The sequence below is a fragment of the Lithobates pipiens genome, unplaced genomic scaffold, assembly GCF_037356315.1.
Source record: "Lithobates pipiens isolate NorthernLeopardFrog02 unplaced genomic scaffold, aLitPip1_a1.2 Scaffold_8, whole genome shotgun sequence".
NCBI lineage: Eukaryota > Metazoa > Chordata > Amphibia > Anura > Ranidae > Lithobates > Lithobates pipiens.
Genome location: NW_027507903.1, coordinates 342,286,977 through 342,310,100, shown reverse-complemented (window position 1 = coordinate 342,310,100; position 23,124 = coordinate 342,286,977). Strand labels below are relative to the sequence as shown.

The following is a 23,124-nucleotide window of genomic DNA, read 5'->3' as shown; positions in this document are numbered from 1 at the left end:
GTGTGTGTGTGTGTGTGTGTGTGTGTGTGTGTGTGTATACACACGCACATATATATATTTTTTTTATATTTATTTTACAATAAACGTGTTCTACTTGCGTGCTCTGATCAATGGTTTGCACAGAGCAGCTCCTATTCTGGGGTTCCTGCCTGCACTTTTGCGCTCCTCCTTGCTTTCAGAGCCCGTTTTTTCACCTATGGTTCATATACTTATTATGGTGTTGTATTGAGGGTTTTTATGCAAGATCACTGTACATTATATATGCCCCTATAGCAAGCCACAAGGTTTAGTATAGAGTGCCCCTATAGCAAGGTAAAAATAATTTCTGCCTCTTAGAATCAGTTCCTTCTCCTGCCCTGGACTACATGTCCCATGAGACATTGCTCCTCACATATTCATAAGTTTTCAGGCACTTACTGACGTGTATGGCTGATGTACTGAGCTGTATGTGTGCTGCACTGTCTTCTGACATGTATGGATGGTGTACTGAGCTGTAAAATTGCTGCACTGTATTTTCTGATATGTAAACAAATCATGCATTCCGTATGCAGGCCAACTAATCGCTTACCAACTAATTGATTACGAAAATAGTTGTCAACTATTTCCATAATCAATTTAAGTTGATTCCACCCTACAAATACATTTGTGCTTGGTGCTGGGAGCCTGGTGCCTGGTAATCTGCACATCTTAGCCATTGCATACATATTGCCGTCCAACAGTTGCCTCATTCCCCTTGAATTACATAATGCTCTGCTGCAGTAAAGCCAAAAACTGTATGTAATAACTACCAATTCATTATGGTAGATACATTGGTGATTTTATGCTTTTCTTATTTTTATCTGGTGATCTCGCCAGTGGCATATTTCTGTCTAAGGGTCTCTCTATGGAGGAGCAACTTGCTGTCCCTGGAAAGCAGCTTTGTCAGCTTGTAGAGAAGGTAGTGTTGGATGCACTAGAAAATGTAGATGGACTTTACTAACAAGTTAAACTAAGCAAATACAACAGTTTTTCCTTTCTGTTTTGAGTTTACATACTGTGTATGTATAAACTGACCATTGTAAGCACCCTGTCAGTGGTAAATGGTTTAGTCAATTTTTATCTGCCACTTTTGCTGGACCATTCTGTTAAAGCAGTGCTAAAGTTGCTACACCTACCACCTCTCAGAAGTTGTCGAAGGGGTCCTTTGGCATCTTCATTGGCCAACATGGGACGACTTAACCCCTGCACGTGTGTAGGAGTTGGGTCATCCCAGTTTACATTCCCACAAGCACAGTTTAGTTTGTATGCCACTGAAGACTGTGCACAGTAGGGCTGCAACTAACGATTATTTTCATAATCGATTAGTTTGTTTCAATTGGTTAATAACCTTAAAAAAAAAAAAAAAAAAAAAAAAAAAAAAAAGCATGGTGTATAATTTAGTTAAATATGCAAAGTTAAAAAAAAGGCTATTTATTCTTAAAGCAGTTCTGCACACACTTATTTTTTTTTTTTTCTTCTCATGTTACAAGTATTATCCGTCTAACTTTAAACTCACTTGTTAGGTGTCTGTCCGGTATCCATGTCCGATTTTTTTATTTTAATTTTTTTCATAAAATCTGCACTTTTAAAAGGAAAACAACTGAATTGTCATTTCACTTGTGGGCATTTGAAGCCCACAAGCAATCACTTCCTTATTCTCTTATGTTCTAACTACCAGCATGCCTCGCTGGTTCCCGCGCATGCCCACTGGCAACAGTGCCGAGCGGTGTGTAAACAACTCACGTCCGTCAAATCATGCAAGATTTCACGTCGGCTGTCCGCACTGACTCTTGGGATGGATGATCCCAGGAGACAGTGCGCCACTCAAAGGAAATGATGCGGATACCCACACAGACCCCGCCCACAGCTGCAGACAGAGGCATGTGTGGATAGACTGAGCCAGAAATTATAAGGTACCATGGCAAAAAAAAAAAGCCATTTAGCACTCTGACATATGAGGAAAAACAATGACATAAAGTAAAATGTGCGAAGGACCGCTTTAAATGTCTCTATGTATTGGTAAATATTAATAACCAACTATATGGTTAGAGAGCAAAATCTCTAATCCTCTCTGAGAATAACAGACAGAAGAGATACACTGTATATACTATTAGTTTACTGATCTACTATTGTTTAAAAAAAAAATTCTTCCTTCAAAAAGTCATCTTAAGAACTTTCCTTAGATTTTCTAATCATTAGTGGGTCAAATTGACATTCATTTTCAGCCACAGTGACAGGAAGATTTGGAAATAAAATTCCTTTGACCAAGAAGTTTTCTAAGACAGTGTATGTAGTTTTCGTTCAGAAATTACATTCATTTTAAAAACAAGTGAAAACATTCTTTCATTCAGTGAATGTACAAAGATTTTTCTGTCTGAATATTCTTGTCTGAAAATTGATCCGTGTAGCCAGCATAAGGTGTAGCCATGCACACCTATGCAGTTTTCTTTTAATCTGTTTCTGCAGTGCTTTTTGCTCTGCGTTTTGATTTTTTGCACACGTGATTTTGCTGCGATTTGCGTTTTTGCATTTGCTGCAAAAACGCATTACATGCTTCTCCACTGAAGTATATTGAACCAAAAAAAACAGTTTTGTGTCCCTGACCCTTTCCAAATATGCAGCGGCTGAAAAAAAAGCATAGTAATATTTAAAGTAGCAATTTTTTTTTTTTTTGTACTATAAAGGGCTCATTTTAGTTTATTTTAACCTCCACTATGTTACTGGCCGATTACTCGATTATGTAAATAATCATCGATTCACTTCATAATCGATTAGTTGTCAATTAATCGATTTAGTTGTTTCAGCCCTAGTGCACAGGTAGGTGTATTTTTATTGCAGAAGAGAGAAAGCATTAAAGCAGCCCTTTCATTTGAATGGACCGCCTGATTCGCCCAAAAGGGTGCATAGGCTGTTTTTGTAATGCAGTACGCAATGCAATGGTTTATTGCAATGCGGTTATGTTGGTTAAGAATAAATGGCAGTGCAGCACACCCAACAGGCAGCAGTAAGTCAGTAATGGCAACCAATATCTTTCTCCAATGACAGGTTTCCCATGTGTGTTTTGCAGAGCAAATTATCTCGCTGTCTACAATACTTTTACCAACTGCAGCAATCCCTTCTATTGTGTATTGAGACTAGCAATGACAGACTGTTTCTCTCATGACGTGTACTATCAGTGAGTACAATGTGCACTTACTTATCTGTACCCAGACAGGGCTGGACAAATCCCAAGGGCTGAGTAATGAAGCTGCAGTTGGCAGGTTAGGTGTAGGTGTTGTATAGTTTTGATGAACACACCTTTATTTCCCTGTTTCTTAAAATCTGTTCCAGGTCTTGTTTCCTAATACAATATAACTTCAGTAAAATCTAAGATTCCCTGAAACACATTAAACTATTGCATAGCATGCTATGGCATGTTAGGGTTTATTTAATTGCTATTAACATCCAGGGGTCACACAGACTCCAAGCATTTTATTTATTTTGGGGTGCTGTGACCCGTATTCAGCAGAGATCAGTCTGATGTCTGCTTTCTGACATCACACAAATCAGTCCAGGCACTGTGTCAACCTGACTCTAGAAGTCTGGATCCGCCAGGTGCCTGGACTGATGGCTGTCTCAGCGAGCTGCTGAGACTGCCACTCCCCCGCCCCTCCACAGCTCATCCCTCCAGTGAGCGTGGAGGAGCAGAGCTGGAGAGTTGCTGACTGATAGTCAGCAGCTCTCCTCTAGGAGTTGTGAGAACCGAGCCATTAGCTATCTTCGCTGGCTTGGTTCTCGGTGCAGAAATGCCGGGGGACAGATGCTGCATCCACCATCCACTGCACTTAGAAAGTATTCAAAAACGCTGATCTTGACTTTTTGAATACTTTTATTTAAACTGGTGCCTTTTTAAGACAGTAGTAATCTGGAAGTGGTGCTTCTGGGCTACTAGATCAGAGCTGAACAAAGTACTAGCTTTGTTCGGGTCTTCGGCAGCCAGATGGTGGCTCGTGTGCCGACCGTCCACTCTAAAGAACAGTACTGGGGTGATGCCTGCAGCTGCAAGTGTCACCCTGGTACAACCCCTTGAAGCAATATCGGTAAGTCTTTTGTGAATGATGCTTCAAAAAAAGTAAATATAGGCGTTGATCACTATTTATTTTAACTCTGAGCAGTCAGTCCCCCTTTATGCCCCTCAGTCTCTGGCCAGCCAATGGAAACGTCCACGTTGTACAGGCAGTGGTATAGACACCCTGAACAAGAACCCATCTAGAAAATAAACAGGGAGGAGACAGACCCCCATCTGTCTAGGATCATTCTCTCCTCCCTCCCCCCCCCCCAACAGGTAACTGCTGGTTGTGCACATACATGGGAACAGCAATGGCTTCTCTCAGCCTGCAATTACGGTATATAGGCGTTATCCTAGTTACACACAAACGTGCGCACACACACCTGTCATCCTAGTTACAAGAATATGCAGGAATCTGGTGTATGCTTGTAAATGCCTATGTGAAGACTACCTTATTTGCACCTGATGATTTGGCCAGTAACACACTTCCTGTCCTAAGGTAACAACAACCCTGCACTTTAGTGTGTCTATTACCCTAAAACAGTCAGAATGCCAAAACACCCCTCCATCTCCATAACGTAGTAGTAATGTGTTCTATAGTTAAGAGGAAACCTTGGCAAGACTGCTTGAGACAAGAATACGGAGTGCAAAGGGCAGAACTGGTTTTCTGGAAGAATCAACAGCTATTTTATGACCTTGCTGAGCAAGTATAACTACACCTTTTCATTGTGAAAAAGTACTCCCTATTTTGTGTGTGTGTTTGTGTTTTTTTTTTTTTTAATTAAAGCAGCTGTCTGCAATACTCGCCCAAACTTTGGTAAGTGCTCACCCCTACAGACTTGCCAATTCAGCAATACTGCTGGATCGTCATTAACACTATAGTGTACATGCAATGTCCAGTCTGTTATGTTAGGGGAGGGGTAGGCAACCTTTTGAGCACAGTGTGCCGAAAAATGTTTTCAAAGAAATTGAGTGTACCGATTATAACAAAAGAATGTTAACACTCTAAATCACAAAGGATTTTTTATAAAGTAAATGCTGTAAACGACTTGAGTAATAGTGACTAACATCCTGCACTCATGTCTTAGATGAGCCCAAATTCATGCACTTTCACACCACAATTCACTGTACCCCCTGCAAATCTGGCCTACCACTGTACCACCCTGCTCTTCTGTCCCACCACTATCACCCTGCACTTCTGCTCCACTGCTGTACCCCCATGCTCTTCTTTCTCACCGCTGAACTGCCTTCTCCTTTGTCCTAACACTGAATCCATCTGCTCCACCCCCCCCCCCCCCACCCCCTTCTTCTACCCCACCACTGTAACCACCCGCTCATCTCTCCCACCAATACACCTCATTTCTCCTCTGCTCCAACTCTAACCCCCTGCTCTTCTGCCCCACCTCTTTGGCCCTCTGCTCATCTGTCCTAATGCACCTCCCTTTCACATCTGCCCCCAACAGCAGCACACCCCCCCCCCCCCCCCAATCACTGCGCTTCTGTCTCACCGTTGAACTCACTTCTCATCTCTTCCCACCACTGCACATTTGTCCCACAATGTACCTCCCTTCACCTCTGCCCTGCCACTGTACCCCTGCTCTTCTGCTCCACCAGTGTAATCCTTCTCATCTGGACCATCACTAACCCCCCCCCCGTCCTACCACTGTTACTCATCTGCTTCATTACTGAACCCCCTTCTCTTCTGTTTCACCTCTGTACCCTCTTCTCATCTATGATCTGTGTGATACGCAGAGCGTGAAAGGAAGCAGTGATGAGACACATCTACCTGTCCTGGCACACTCATCCCTGCTGATCCACCTTTCACATCCAGCCCACATGCTTATATGGGATGTACGTGATGTCACATTCAATATTCTAGAATAGATACGCAATGATGAGCTCAGGTTGGGCATTTTCTGAAAGCAGTGGGCCTGTGTGCAGGATCGGGCCCCCGCTGCTGAGAAAGTGAAGTGCCGAGCACCGCAGCAAAATTTGGATGTGATTATTTTTTTTCATTGCGCTGAACAGTAGCTGTGGCTTAAAGGGACAGAGTGCATGGGGTTCAGTAGTAAGTGCTGCAAAGTTCAGGGCTTGTGTGTAGGTGATGTAGAGTTTGGTAGTAGTAGATGGTGCTGAGGGGGATCTATATATCTCAACAAGCTTCCCAGAAGCTCAACAGTAATTCCACAAGAAAAACATTGCAGTACAGTTACTCAACAGTAATTCCACAAACTCCTCACCTGATTGTGGTTTTCTCAATCACAGTGAAATCCCTTCTTTCTGAGATTGGTAATTGCAAACAAGAGTCATCTTCCTCCAGATGGTTTATGGGGCTAGCAGGACTGTGCTTGGTCACTGCCAAAGCCAACCAGTCCTCCTGGAAACAGGGACAACCCCCCCCCCCCCCCCCCCCTCAGCAGAACTGCACACAATCTACCCCATCACAAAAGCTGACGATCCCAGCTAAAACAAAGTTTGTAAACAATGAGAAATATCGATTGGTTATCTATGTGGGGGGGCTTAGTGCAGGTGAGGCACAAGGAATTGTGAAATTGAAATGCATTAGCATCTCACTGACACTTCCTGCTCTGCTGATGGGGAAGGGAGTCGAGTGCCGCTTGTCACACTGTAGTCGGACATTCAACAAAATTTTTAGAGGTGCACCGAATATAAATTTTGGTGGTGAAACTAAAAATAAATTGTGTGTGTGCCCCTCCCCAGTGAGTACACCCCTCACATTTTTGTAAATATTTTATTATATCTTTTTATGTGACAACACTGAAGAAATGCCACTTTGCTACAATGTAAAGTTGTGAGTGTACAGCTTGTATATTAACCACTTAAGGACCAGGCCTCTTTTTCAATTTTGGCGTTTTACATGTTTAAAACAGATATATATATATATATATATATATATATATATATATATATATATATATATATTTTTTTTTTTTGCTAGAAAATTACTTAGAACCCCCAAATATATATATATAATTACACCCTAGAGAATAAAATGGCGGTCATTGCAATACTTTTCACATTATATTTGCGCAGCGATCTTACAAGCGCACCTTTTTTGGAAGAAAAATCAAATTTTTGAATAAAAAAAAAAGACCACAGTAAAATTAGCCCCCTTTTTCTTTTTTTTTTTTTTTGTGAAAGATAATGTTACGCCGAGTAAATTAATACCCAACATGTCACGCTTCACAAATGCGCCCGCTCGTGGAATGGAGTCAAACTTTTACCCTCAAAAATCTCCATAAGCGACATTTAAATAAAATTCTACTGGTTGCATGTTTTGCGTTACAGAGGAGGTCTATTATTGCTCTCGCTCTACCGATCGCGGCGATACCTCACGTGTAGTTTGCCCGCTGTTTTCATATGCGGGCGCTACTCGCGTATGTGTTCGCTTCTGTGCGCGAGCTCGACGGGACGGGAGGTTTAAAAATGTGTTTTTTTTTTTTTTTTTTTTTTTTTTTCTTGATTTTATTTTTACACTTTTAAGAATAAAAAAAAATGAATGGATCACTTTTATTCCTATTACAAGGAATGTAAACATCCCTTGTAATAGAAAAAAGCATGACAGGTCCTCTTAAATATGAGATCTGGGGTCAAAAAGTCCTCAGATCTCATATTTGGACTTAAATGCAATAAAAAAAACAAAACAAAATGACATTGAAAAAAATATACCTTTTTTTTTATTTTTATTTTTTTTATTTTTTAAGAGGTATGGGCAGAAGTGATGTTTTGATGTTGCTACCTCCCTATGGTATAGAGACGAGTGGGGGCCATCTTGGCCTCACTCGTCTCCATACCCAGCAGCAAGAAGGACCCGATCGCCTCCAGAGAGCGGCGGGAGGGGGGGGGGGTGGCCGCCGATAATGCTGATCTTGCGGCGAACCCACCGCGGAGACCACAGTTGTCGTACACAGGACCGCCTCCTGTAAAGAGGGATACCTCAGTTGTGGCAGCAGCTGCTGCCGTTACTGAGATATCCCTCTTCAAAAAAAAGACGTATATTTACAGGAGGTGGTCCTTAAGTGGTTAACAGTATAAATTTGCTTTCTTTGTACTCCCGACCTGGTTGTCGCGACACACGCTTGACACCATCTGAACCAAATAAGTTTATCTTGGTCTCATCGGACCACAGGACATGGTTCCAGTAACCCATGTTCTTAGTCTGCTTGTCTTCAGCAAACGGTTTGCGGGTTTCTTGTGCATCCTGTTTAGAAGGGGCTTCCTTCTGAGACAGCCATGCAGACCTATTTGATGCAGTGTGTGGTGTTTGGTCTGAGCACTGACAGGCTGACCCGCCACCCCTTTTAAATGCTGCAGCAATGCTCGTAGCACTCATACATCTATTTCCCAAAGACCGCCTCTGGATATGACACTGAGCACATGCACTCAACTTCATTGGTCACCCATGGCAAGGCCTGTTTTTGAGTGGAACCTGTCCTGTTAAACTGTGTTATGGTCTTGGTCACCGTGCTGCAGCTCAGTTTCAGGGTCTTGACAATCTTCTTATAGCCTAGGTCATCTTTATGTATAGCAACAGTTCTCCTTTTTTTTTATTTTTTTTTATTTATTTTTTTTCAGATCCTCAGAGTTCTTTTGCCATGAGGTGCCATGTTGAACTTCCAGTGACCAGTATGAGCGAGTAGGCTATTTTCACACTGGGGTGTTGCGGGTGCTGGCAGTAAAGCAGTGCTATACTTAGCGACGCTCTTTCAGCTGCTAGTGGGGCAGTTTTGAACCTCAGATAGCGGCTGAAAAAGGGTTATAACCCTCCACAAAGCGGGCTTTGCAGGAGGGTTTGCAGTGCTGCCCCATTGTTTTCTATGGGAAGGGGTGCTTTAGGAGCGGTACATGCAGCACTCCAAAGATGTGACTTCCAGGACTTTTTTGACCGTCCTGCAAGCGCAACCCTCGGGCTTTCACACTGGAGAGACGGCAGCGGCTGTTTCAGGGCACTTTGCAGGTGCTATTTTTCGCGCTGTAGCGCCTGCAAAGTACCCCAGTGTGAAAGGGGCCTAATGCTAAATTTAACACTCCTCCCCATTCACACCTGAGACCTTGTAACACTGAGTCGCATGACAATGGGGAGGAAAAATGGTTAATTGGGCCCAATTAGTGGCTTTTGAGTTATTTTGAGGGGACAGCAAACTTACACTACAAACTGTACCCTCGCTACTTTACATAGTAGCAAAGTGTAATTTCTTCAGTGTTGTCACATGAAAAGATATAATAAAATATGTACAAAAATGTGAGGGGTGTACTCACTTTTATGAGATTCTGTATAGCTGTACTATATTCAACTTTTTAAGATCATGAATTTAAGAGTGTGAATTTGTCTGCCATTATCGGCACCTTTTTAGTGCAAGCCTTTAAATGCATGCCTTTAAATTTTATGCAGGTCTTCACACTGGCTTGTTATGCTTTCGTTGTGTTGCTTGCTGTTTTTTTGCTCAGTTAAAAAAAAAAAGAGAAAAGCGCACCAAAAAAACAACTTCCCTGTAGAAAAGCATTAAAACAGCAAGAATGCATCAATAAAGCACCCGTGTTATGTTTTTGATGCGGCTTTTGAGTCACATGACCTATGAAAACCACACCATAAGCACAGTAACATTGTGGCAAAATCGTGTGCATTTTCTGTATCGGCAAAATACCAAAAACACAATTTTCAACTGAAATTTCGGTTCAACTCTAAACAAAATAACAAATCAGTATCCCACATGTAGTGAGGGAAAAATGCTGAAGCATTAAGGTGGTTGTATACCCTCAGAAAACAATTAAAGTTTTTTTTTTTTCTCTTTTTTAATTGTAAGGTAAAGGCATAATGAGCTACACCTATGCACCTTAGAATGAGGGAGCTGACATTTTGCCCTTGGCGTGCCTTCTGGGTTTGCGGCTCTGGCACTGTGAGTGGTCTGAGCCACAATTCTTCCTGGCAAGGTCCAGCAGCATCTGCCAGGCATTCACAACACATGTGTCGCTGACGTTGGCGGCTGCATGCAAAGTGAATATCTCCTAAACGTACAGGTTTAAAAGCTATTCATTTTACCTACGGTTAAGCCTTATTGGGTAGAAAATGGGTATACAACCATTTTTAAGTCAAAAGTACTGAACACACAGGACATGTCACCCAACCCTACTGTAATTACTGAGTGAGATTAGCTTTTGCCTGTAAATTTGATGAGACAATCTTGTCTACACTTGTCTGTTACAGTGTGCCAGGTGCTGTGGCGGCTATAATGAATGCATTGGACTTTACAGCACTTCTCTACTTTCTGATTATTATATTCCATTTGTAGAAGCTGCAGGTGAAGGAAAGGCATTAAAGTGGTTTTAAGTGCAGGTGTTTTTTTTTTTTTTTTTTTTAAATCTTGACACATGAGATGAAAGCCCTTCTGTATGCAGCAGCCCCCTCAAACTTGCCTGAGCTCCAGGTCGATTCAGCGATGTTGCACGAGACACTCAGCTGTTTGGGACATTGACAGCAGCAGGAGCCATCTCAGCCAATGTGGAGAAAGAGGGGCTGGGTCGCAGCTCTGTGTCTGAATGCACACACGGAGCTGCGGCTTTGCTCAGGTGCCCCCATAGCTAGCTACTTGCAGGGGGATCACTCAACAGGAGGGAGGGATGTGAGAAGAGGAGGATCTGGGTTGCTCTGTGGAATAGTTTTGCTCAGAGCAGGTAAGTATGACATGTTTGTTTAAAAAAAAAAAAAAAAAAACATAAAAAACCTTTATCACTTTAAAACAAATGTATAATTGTTATGGAGCCCAAACTTGGGTAACAAAAGATCCTCTATATAGACATCCATTCATATGGGACCTGCTTTACCCAACTAGGGTTCTGTGGAACCGTAAACAACACTAGGCGATTAAAATCTGGCCCCACACACAGCAAATTTTGGGCCGTTCTTAACCTGCCAAAATTTGTTCCTGCCCAACATCTCTTGATTGAAAAATCAAAGGAGCCAGTCAGAAAACTATCAGCTGAACAGGTCCTGATGCAGTCATGTTCTATTATTTTAACAGCCAGTGGGGTTGGCTATCAAAATAGAATGTGGGCTATTCACATAGCGTGGATGGTGAAATCTAAGATTTATGCAGGCTGGATGAGAAAAATCTGTATGGGCAGTTTAAGGTACATTCTACTACTGACTGCTAGCATAATTAGCATTGTTATCACTGATGACTAATAAGTCTGCTGTTCACCATAAATGTAGAGGAGCACTGCCGTTTTCATTGTCTGCCTTTCTTTTCTGGTCTTTTTTTTTATTTTATTACTGAAAAAAATTACAATAAAAATATATATATAAAATTCTTTTTTTTTTTTTTTTGCCGTTGGAAGATATGTGCCACATTCCTTATTCTTTTTATATAATTTATTTCAGCCTATTTACACTAGTATATCATGAGCCTTCACTATGAGGGTTTTCTGAGACCTGAAAACTATTTCAATGATTCGTCCATGCTAGACAGGTTTAAAGGCATAATATTGCATTCCAGACAAATGCAGCATTTGTTGCTGCATGCTGCCCAAAAAGCTAGAAGAGTTGTAATAGTGTGTTACATATTTACCTTTTTGTCAACACAAGCTACAATGTCTTCTAAAGGATTTGTATGCAAACACATTTTTGGCTTTTGTAAGCCATTCAACAGTGTTGATAAAGCAGACTGTAAAGCCTCATGCACACGAGACGCAGTTAAACGCGCGTTCAGATGCAGTTGGACAGTTTTTTCAACTGCACCTGAACTCATTCAATGTTATCCTATGTGTCCATGCACACAGTCTCGTTTTTTTCCGTTTATATGCAGTTGCGTTTAATCTCGTTTTTCCAGAAGCAAAAAAATGCGTTCAGAAACAAAAATTTCTGCGTTTCAGACGCAAAGCGCGGTAAAACGCGGCAAAACGCCGCTACCGCGTTTAGCCGCGTTTGCGTTTATATGCGTTTTTAAAGGTGACCTTTTTTTTTACATTAAAAATCTCAAAAATGATTGCAAATGATGAAAAACCATTAGAAAAATATTTTAAACAATTGCAATTGCAAGTGGACAATCCACAACTTGTGGCAAGTGACGTGGCAAGTGGACAATCCACAACTTGTGGCAAGTGACATGGCAGGTGGCAAGTGGACAATCCACAACTTGTGGCAAGTGACGTGGCAGGTGAAGTGGCAAGTGACGTGGAAAGTGGACAATAGACAACTTGTGGCAGGTGACGTGGCAGGTGACGCGGCAAGTGACTTGGCAGGTGACGTGGCAAGTGGAAAATCAACAACTTGTGGCAGGTGACTGGCATGTGACGTGGCAAGTGGACAATAGACAACTTGTGGCAAGTGACATGGCAGGTGACGCGGCAGGTGACGTGGCAAGTGGAAAATCAACAACTTGTGGCAGGTGACTGGCATGTGACGTGGCAAGTGGACAATCCATAACTTGTGGCAGGTGACGTGGCAAGTGGACAATCCACTTGTGGCAGGGGACGTGGCAAGTGACGTGGCAAGTGGACAATCCACTTGTGGAAGGTGATGTGGCAAGTGACGTGGCGAGTGGACAATCCACAACTTGTGTCAGGTGACGTGGCAAGTGGACAATCCACAACTTGTGGCAGGTGATGGGGCAAGTGATGTGGCAAGTGGACAATCCACTTGTGGCAGGGGATGTGGCAAGTGACGTGGCGAGTGGACAATCCACAACTTGTGTCAGGTGACGTGGCAAGTGGACAATCCACAACTTGTGGCAGGTGATGGGGCAAGTGATGTGGCAAGTGGACAATCCACTTGTGGCAGGGGATGTGGCAAGTGACGTGGCGAGTGGACAATCCACAACTTGTGTCAGGTGACGTGGCAAGTGGACAATCCACAACTTGTGGCAGGTGATGGGGCAAGTGATGTGGCAAGTGGACAATCCACTTGTGGCAGGGGATGTGGCAAGTGACGTGGCGAGTGGACAATCCACAACTTGTGGCAGGTGACGTGGCAAGTGGACAATCCACAACTTGTGGCAGGTGATGTGGCAAGTGATGTGGCAAGTAGACAATCCACTTGTGGCAGGGGACGTGGCAAGGGACGTGGCAAGTGGACAATCCACAACTTGTGGCTGGTGACGTGGCAAGTGGACAATCCACATCTTGTGGCAGGTGACGTGGCAGGTGACGTGGGAAGTGGTGTGGCAAGTGGACAATCCACAACTTGTGGCAGGTGATGTGGCTGGTGACGTGGTAAGTGGACAATCCACAACTTGTGGCAGATGGCATGGCAGGTGACGTGGCAAGTGGACAATCCACAACTTGTGGCAGGTGATGTGGCAGGTGATGTGACAAGTGGACAATCCACATCTTGTGGCAAGTGACGTGGCAGGTGATGTGGCAAGTGGACAATCCACAACTTGTGGCAGGTGACGTGGCAAGTGACGTGGCAGCTGACGTGGCAAGTGGACAATCCAAAACTTGTGGCAGGTGACGTGGCAAGTGACGTGGCAGGTGACGTGGCAGGTGACGTGGCAAGTGATGTGGCAAGTGGACAATCCACAGCTTGTGGCAAGTGACGTGGCAAGTGGACAATCCACAACTTGTGGCAGGTGACGTGGCAGGTGAAGTGGCAAGTGACGCGGCAAGTAGACAATCCACAACTTGTGGCAGGTGATGTGGCAAGTGACGTGGCAGGTGATGTGGCAAGTCACGTGGCAAGTGGACAATCCACAACTTGTGGCTGGTGACGTGTCAAGTGGACAATCCACAGCTTGTGGCAGGTGGCATGGCAGATGACGTGGAAAGTGGACAATCCACATCTCGTGGCAAGTGACGTGGCAGCTGACGTGGCAAGTGACGTGGCAAGTGGACAATCCAAAACTTGTGGCAGGTGACGTGGCAGGTGACGTGGCAAGTGATGTGGCAAGTGGACAATCCACAGCTTGTGGCAAGTGACGTGGCAAGTGGACAATCCACAACTTGTGGCAGGTGACGTGGCAGGTGACGTGGCAAGTGAACAATCCACATCTTGTGGCAAGTGACGTGGCAGGTGATGTGGCAAGTGACGCGGCAAGTAGACAATCCACAACTTGTGGCAGGTGACGTGGCAAGTGAACAATCCACAACTTGTGGCAGGTGACGTGGCAAGTGACGTGGCAGGTGATGTGGCAAGTGACGCGGCAAGTAGACAATCCACAACTTGTGGCAGGTGATGTGGCTGGTGACGTGGCAAGTGGACAATCCACAGCTTGTGGCAGGTGGCATGGCAGATGACGTGGAAAGTGGACAATCCACATCTCGTGGCAAGTGACGTGGCAGGTGATGTGGCAAGTGACGTGGCAAGTGGACAATCCACAATTTGTGGCAGGTGACGTGGCAGGTGATGTGGCAAGTGGACAATCCCCAACTTGTGGCAAGTGGACAATCCACAACTTGTGGCAGGTGCCGTGGCAAGTGACACGGCAAATGCAAGTGTACAACTGCTCTCTATGCTGCTGCTGCTCACTCTGATCAAAATAGCAGAAATAGTTAAAAAAAATGCTTTGAGAGCTTGGGGAGGGTCTACATGATGTTATCTTTATAAACGCGTCTAAACGCAAACGCGTCTAAACGCGACATGCAAACGCGGCAAAACGCGCGTTTCAGCTTTTTTTTAACAGAGGTTTCATCTGCGTCTCGTGTGCATGAGGCCTTAATGTAAAAGGTCAGTTTTTCCATAAATAATCTAGTCAAATTCTTCACAGCCATAAATGTTAAAGCCCGACTCCTGGTGAAACGGGGTTGTGTGTTTTTTTTTTTTTTTTTTTTTTTTTCTCAAATCTGGTAAAGCCAGCAACACTTGCCTAAGTTCCCCATCCTGGTCCCTTTCCACCGCTGGGCTCAGGTAAGGAACAGTTAATCAAGCACCACCATAGTGGCCCCAAGACCATCGGTTCCACACTGTCCCCCCGTGATATCGTAAGTCCTTTTCTTCCTGAAGACTGCTGGAAACCACCCGATAGGAAGAGTCCATGTTGCACAGGCCATTACGTGGGCAACCAAAGGAGCAACCTGAGCAGGAAGTAAACAGATGAGGGAAAGACTCAAGGCTGCGAGACCGGCTCAATGTCTCTTTTGCAATAAAATACTTACCTGACTGTTCGCAATCCCTTCTAGAATGTACAATGAGCTGAGGTTGCGCAGCTCTTTTTACCTTGTGGCACACTGCAATGTTCATGTGTTTGAGTGATGCCATCCCATGCTGGCCAGTCAAAACAGATGAAGACTGCACCTGAAGGAAGCTAGGGAGAAGATGCGGTCATTTGGGTCATGTCACTGCTGTGATTGACTGTCACAACAGTCACATTATTAGAAAGCTCCCTATTGCAAGTATGCATTGGTTTTACGGTCCCCACTGGTAACTGTGCTGGTAATGCGTAGGGTGTGCACATTCAGCACAGAAAGCGATAAAGCCACCCTCCAGGTGGCCACATATATGCGTACCATCAGCGAGAAGGGGTTAAAAGTACTGTGTTTCTGTCTGCTGCTTTGCTCTGCTATCATAAATCGCTTGTGACAATTTTTCCTGACACCAAGAGAAAAATTGACAGAAGAGGGGACCTCCAGCTTGGTTCCTGTGTGGTGTCTGAAGGGACGCGTGTGTCTTCCCGCCAATGAGCGCTTTCCTTACTGAACTCTAGTGTGTAACTTCAGCTCTCCACCCCCCCTTTTTCTTTTCTCCTCTTCCTGAACCCTCAGACGAGCTTACAAATTTGGCACTTTGAGCAGTGTTTAAGACAAACCACTGACAGAAGGGCTTACAATGGTCTGCTTTTGTTCATTTTATGTAAAAACTTTATCGCAAAGGTGAAAAAATAAACTGTTGCTGTAACTGCTTAAATTGAATTAGCTGAAGTTTGGCTTGAATTTGTTAGTCATTTTCATCTAAATCTAGTGTCTAATCCTACCCTTGACATGTTGCTGTTATCCAGGGGGTGGCTCTTTTGCTCCTCCTGCTGTCAATCAAATCCTATGTTGAGGCAGTGTGGGGGGCATGGCTGAGCTGCTCTGTTTGTATCTATGGATGCACACAGCTTGGCTTTGGAGCGTGCCTGAATGTGTGCCCTCATAGTGCATGGCTTGCTATGGAGACGCACTCGGGAGAGGAAGAGCAGACTGCCAGCAGGGGACCCAGAACAGGAGGTAAGGGGCCGTTCTGTCCAATATCCTTGCACAGAGCAGGTAACTATAAACTTTATTTAAATAAAAAAAAATAAAACAGCCTTTATGTTCACTTTAAGGTTGCTGTGTGCCTTTTCAGTAAATTCATTAATGTTTATGCGCATTTTTGCACAAAATACTGACTGGGAACACAGATTTTTCTTTTACTCAAGAATATGCAGCGCTTGGTTGGGCCAGTGTGTACAGGCAGATTGTAAACAATGGGCTGCATTTTTTTTTTTTTTAGATCATAAAAAAAATCATTTACAAGCTTGAAAAAAGTTAATTGAGCTGGCAGTGTACCAACATTTGGACTTGCACTATTTTATTTTTATTTTTTTTCTGATGCAATGCCTAATGCATTACCTTGCATAGCAGTGAGCTACAGCACACTTGAGTCAGAAGTGAGGTTATGCAATGCACTGGAGAAGTAGGAATAGGCCCTAGGGTCTGTCTGTCCTTTTTTCATTGCAAGATTATACATGCTCAGTTGATACACTTGTGTATATTAATGTAATTCAATATAATGTAAAGATACTTGGGTTACTAAGGTTTTCAAAAATGTTAAGGTACATTCTTGAAATGTTTTAGGGAGAACACATTAGGTTCCTATGGCAGTTGGTATTGTGCTTTGTCCTAATTTCCTGAAATATTATAATTTTACAAGATTTATATAGCGCCAACAATATGCGCAGCAGTTTACAATATAATGGAGCACAGTTCACTGGAGAATGAATAAGAGGGCCCTGCTCCTGGAGCTTACAATTTTAAAGGGAGGGGGAGGTGCTAAATAGATGCCAAGTACAGTTGGGGTATTTTTTTTTTTTTTTTTTGTGTGGAGGATCTCTAGATGAGGTTGGTTGTGTAGCTGGGTGCGATGTTGTGGTTAGTATTTTTTGATTTTTATATGTTGGATTAGTGGAAGCCAACGAATGGGGAGGCAGAGAGGGGCAGCAGTCATCGATCAGTTAGTAAGGTGTAAAAATCTAGCACTTGTTTTCATGGCCTTCTTGGTATTCTCAGAAATTGCACATTCAGACTAATGTTCTAGAACATAAAAAAAAAAAAAAAAAAGTTGGTCGTTTGGCAGCCTGTTATCATTTTGATTGGATATGTTTTATTACTTTCATTAAATCATGTATGATAACACACAGTCTGTACAGCTTCCCTCGTCTCATTGTCTCAGGGTAACTATAAGATTTTTAAAACTAGTACAAAAAAGTGACTATAATCATGGTGAAAGTCTGTAATTGGGTGCACCCACCAGGTTGGTTTTTATTATTCATGTTTTATATAGCGCCAACAGTTTGCGCAGCGCTTTACGATATAAAAGGAGACCATACACCAACAGTACAATTTAGAACACTTTTATTGTACTCCTGGGTATATTATATCTGTATTACTTCAAGTTTTACATAGTTGGAAATTGCTGTCTTATACATAAAAAAAAAATAAGTAAAAAGTGGTCATATTCAAAAACAAATGGCATATGTGGGGTAAATCTGAGACCTTGAACTGAAGTAATAGGTGTATGGGCAGATTTAACCCATGTGCCCCATACTTTTTCAAAGATGTGTGGTGTGTTTTTTTTTTTTTTTTTTTTTTTTTTTCTTCTATGTTTGTAAAGCAAGATCATTTACTTTTTAGTTTGTAACATGGTAACATTTAAACAGATTGCAGTATTAAATGCCATGACAATGCGTTGAGTGTCTTTATATTCTTCATCTTATTCTGTGCTTCTATCTCATAGGTCATGCATTTCATTCGGCCCTAAAAACCGATCTGTTGGAGCAGCCGCAAAAAGCCAAGTAAGCTCTGTTGTCCATAAAGACTGTTGTGGTTTTTATTCTTAATTTTTTTTTTTGCCCTCTCTCCCTCTCTCCCTCTCTTCTATTAACTTTCACTGGCATATGGCTATAAAACGAGAACTGCACTGTACTGCTCATCGCAATTTTTCAGATTGCTTCTGTCGTTTACTTGGGTGGGCTAAAATATTGATTTACATCTGTGGACAAAATCAATTTATCCGACACGTGTTCTAATTTGGCCCCTTGTTTCTAAAACTTAATTGTGAAAACATTGCATATTCAAGTTCACTAGAGTATTCTGACACTTCCCAATTAAGTTTTTTTTTTATTTTTTTTTTTTATTTTTTTTTTTTTTTATAGTAATATATAAAAAATGTATGCAATGCATTCAGCTAGGTCTCCCCTAAGATAATGTTTGTTTTGTCCTCCTTTTATTTTTTTTTTATTTTTTCTTGTTCATTTCCTATCATTGATACAAAACTGTACTTTATTATTTCCTCTTGCTTATGTCAGCTTAAAACATGCTGAGTAACTTGTGGCCTTGTTTTTTTCTCTAGGTCATTTCCAATGCAAAGAATACACTGCAAGGCTTTAAAAGGTTTCATGGGCGAGCCTACACAGACCCATTTGTGCAGGCTGAGAAGCCTGGTTTGGCCTATGAGCTTGTTGAGCTGCCAATGGGCACCACTGGAATCAAGGTAAATAAAATGTTTAAAGGTACTCTTTCATAAGGGTCATGGTCTGATGCAATAGGACGTGTATACCCTGAGCTCCGTCCACTGTTTTAATTAATCCTCTACTCCACAATCTTCACCATCCACCTGGCAAAACTTCCTGGGAACATATAATATACCCTGCACTGACCTTGCAGGCGACCGGACCAGTGGCGGCCCGAATGGAGCAGCTATTCTCCACTTGGCGGCCGCATTCAGGCAAGTCCATGTCTTTGGCCTACTCGCGGAGGTTCAGACCACATGCAACAGTAAATACACCAACTCTTCACCAAACAAGATGAGATGGAGAACAGGCTGAGAAGAATTTGCGTCTTATAGGCCTGCCAGAGGGGACTGAAGGCAAAGACACTACCATGTTCTAGGAACAACTCCTGATCAACACCTATGGGAGAGAAGCCTTATACCCCATGTTTGCAGTTGAGCACACCACATGCCAGCCAGACCCCCCGCACATTTATAGCCAAACTACAAAGACTGAGATACAGCCCTGAGGATGGCGAGGGAGAAAGGAAACGTCCCAGTGGAGAATGTTAAACTAGCTATTTTCCCAGACTTTTCAGCGGAGGTATAAAGCCACCACCAGAGCTTTATGTAGGCCAAGCGCAGGCTGAGGAACCTACGTTACAAATACTCCATGCTCTTCCCTGCCCGCCTCAGAATAAAACATGATGGCCATGTAGTCGTCTTTGAGGATCCGGAAGAAGTGATTTCCTGGCTGGAACGCCGTGCTATTACTGAAAGAACCGATTGACCAAGTACCAGATATGCAGTTATAACCATTATGCCCAAAATCATTTTACAGCTCAACTTTTCTCCATAGTCTCATGGTTGCACTGTCCCCTGCAGTCACATGGAACTTCACTTGAAACCATCCACTTCTGGACGCGAAACGTCTTGTACCACACAAAAAGCTCCTGCGTGCGACATGGAACCGTTTATGCACTAACAAGTACAAAACACAAACCCTAGACCAGTGATAGTGAACCTTGGTACCCCAGATGTTTTGGAGCTACATTTCCCATGATGCTCATGCACGCTGCAGTGCAGTGGAGCATCATGGGAAATGCAGTTCGAAAACATTTGGGGTGCCAAGGTTCACCATCACTGCCCTAGACGTTTACCATACAGGCGTCCAATTACTCCCTGGACCTCCAGAGATACAGAAGTCCTACCAGCCACATGCATTGTGCAGCAAGACTTTACCCCACACATCACTGGGAAATATTACCATATTTACTGGAGTTTTCTCTGGTGCATGATGGATGCCTTTTATAGGAAACAAGGGGATCGATTTAACCATGACAATACCTTGAACTACTGATATGGGTGATATCCCTTGACCTTCTTAGAGCCCAGAGACTCAGCCAGATGTATGTGTGAGAAAATCAAGCGTGCAGCAGTCTTCGCATTGCTGAAGAAACAACATGCCGATGTGATGACCTTGGTGGAAACGCATGTTGAGGGGAGCATCCTACCCACACGTTTTATGCTAGGGGAGTCTCAATCTTGATGGCTAAATCTGTACATTTTGAGTTATGTGAACTATCCACTGATCCACAGGGACAATGCGTATTTCTCCTAGCTAAATTATACGGTGAACCCCTCCTCATACTGCCCTTTTATGCTGCCAGCCCCGTTGAACATCACCATAATCAAGGAGGGACTGTTGTTCATGGCCTGCCACCCTGCAATAGCTGAAGTCTGGCTGGGCGACTTTAATACCACACTAAATCCAACCTTACACAAGTTACAACTGTCTCTTCCCACCTTGAATGCTCCCAATGAAACTAGGTTCTATAAGCTCATTTCCACCTTTCATTTAACAGACACATGGCGCCACAAGTTCCCACATATGAAATCGTACTCTTGTTTCTCATCCTCTCATAATTCCATGTCCCGCATAGACTTCATACTCATTAATCAGACTGACACCTCGACTACAAGAGGCTGCATTCTGTCCCAGAATACTCTCGGATCATAGTCCCTACTGGCTCACACTGAACATCACCAAACCACCAAGATCCTGGCGTTTTGAACCCATTTTGGCTCTCGCTCCTACCAGAGGATGATGAATGAATGGAAACTCTACTTTGCGGAGAATGACAAGTCAGCATCACCCTCTGCAGTATGGGACACCTTTTAAGCTATTCGCTTGCTCAATGCTAATTATCGGTATCAATAAAATTAAGGCAGACTCTGCCACTTCCCTTGGTAAGGTGATGGTGGACCTGTCCTCCTCCTGAGAGATGCTTTGCCACCACCCCGACTCCCGTAAATGCAAACCTGCTTAAACTTCAAACTAGAGTAGTCACCCAGCTACAATTACAAAAACCTTATTTTCTCTAAACAAAAATTTTTTGAAAAAGTGGGCAAGTTATTGGTGTACTTGGTGCACAGTGAAGATAGACCCCCCCCCGGTGGTTATCGCACTACATGGCCCTGGAGGACAACAAATAACAGACCCACCCACAGTAACCTCCATGTTTAGAGATTTTGCCGACTTGTACAAAACGACAGCTCCCACTGGGGCGCAATCAATGTCCCTCTTTCTTGAGAAGGTGACTTTCCCACAGCTGACAAAAGAACAGATGGACCTTCTGGAGGCACCCCTCACCACAGACTAAATCATAATTGCCATTGCCTGTTTCGCCAGGTCGGAATCGCCAGGATCAGATGGGCTCCCAATTGAGTTTTATTCCCAATTTTTTGTGAAATACTCACCCCTACATTACTAGCATTATACAACCATCTCTTTCAGACTGGGACTTTACCCCCATCCATGACAGGGGCAACAATAGTCCTCATCCCCAAACCAGGAAAAAATCCAGGATACCCAGATTCTTACCTCCCTGTTACAGGTTGATATCAAAATACTGGCCAAAGTACTATCCATCAGGCTCAATAAGGTCATCTTATCCCTAATACATACAGACCAGGCAGGTTTCATGCCTGGTCACAATACCTCGTTTAATCTCAGGAAATTATATATGCATATACAGGCCACACATGAGGAGGTTGGTTCACGAGTTGTAGTGACTTTGGACACAGCAAAAGCTTTTGACTCGGAGTGGAGGTATCTCTGGAGATGCTTGGAGGGCTAGGGCTTCAGTCCCAAATATATTAAGTGGGTTTATCTACTATACCAGGTACCCAATGCCAAGGTAGTAGCCAACGGGTGGCCGTCTCGGATGTTTGACTTCAGTAGAGGCACGAGACAGGGCTGCCATAAGGGGCAGAACCCCTTGCGATGTCCGATATCCGAGCAAACCCAGAGATCAAGGGAATGAGAATGGGCGCCTTAATTTAAAAAATCTTAACATAGACCCTCTCCTCTCCCTGGTTAAGACTAAAGTATGGATTTGGTCCCAACTCCCACTTGGGATCTGGGGCCGGATAAATTTAATTAAAATGGTCCTACGCCCTAAAATACTGTAAGTTCTATGGCATACCCCATTTTATTTACCTCTGAAAGATTTCAAATCTCTGGAGGCCCTCCTTAAGCCTTTGCGTGGGGAACCAACAGACCCAAACTAGCGTGGCAAACTCAAGAACCCAACTGTCCTTGGTGGCACAGCTCTCCCTGACTTTATCTTATATTACATTGCATCACAATTGTCACAACTCTTTCACTTGGCTAAAAAGGATAGCGAGCGATTCCTCACGCTCCCATGTCCAAAATGGGCACAACACACCAAGGACTCGCTATACGCAATGGCATTGGTCTCGGGAAGGTCAGAACCAGGGGAAAATAGCATAGTTTGTCTATCGCTACAGGAAAATCTGGGACTTGGCCTCTTCCAAACCCACAATTCAACGATTACACACCGACATGGCACAACAACCTCCCCCCGAATTCACCAAAATAAATGACAAACATATTGTCCACACAGGGAGTATTTTATCTGCATCGCCTACTAAGACGGACACCATTTAAAACTTTTGATTCACTTAAAGCGAGACTGTACTGGGGAAAAAAATATTAAAAGCCAGCAGCTATAAATACTACAGCTGCTGACTTTTAATAAATGGACACTCACCTGTCCCGGGGTCCAGCGATGCCGAGGCCGATCGATCTCTCGGCTGCTGCCGCCACCATTCTAGGTGAGGGAATCAGGAAGTGAAGCGAATCGGCTTCACTTTCTCGGTTCCCTACTGCGCATGCGCGAGTCGCGCAGCGCCATAGGAATTGTCCGAGCTATCTCTGGGACCCGTGTGTGTCCCAGCAGACAGCGCGGCAGGACAGGAAGAGGCATAGACTCCCACGGGAGTCTATGCCCGGAAGTGGGTGTAAATACCTGTCTTTGACAGGTATCTCCACCCCCCCCTCCCCCCTGAAAGG

The 23,124-nt window shown here is 43.6% G+C and overlaps 1 protein-coding gene across 1 annotated transcript in view; it reads left to right on the top strand.

Annotated features, from left to right (window-relative positions):
* HSPA4 (heat shock protein family A (Hsp70) member 4) overlaps positions 1 to 23,124 on the top strand; it is a 91,721-nt gene that overhangs the window by 8,468 nt on the left and 60,129 nt on the right. Inside the window, exons 2-3 of the mRNA XM_077473146.1 lie at positions 17,994 to 18,051; positions 18,609 to 18,749. Coding sequence (XP_077329272.1) covers positions 17,994 to 18,051; positions 18,609 to 18,749 — 199 coding nt within the window. The remainder of the gene's footprint in view (positions 1 to 17,993; positions 18,052 to 18,608; positions 18,750 to 23,124) is intronic.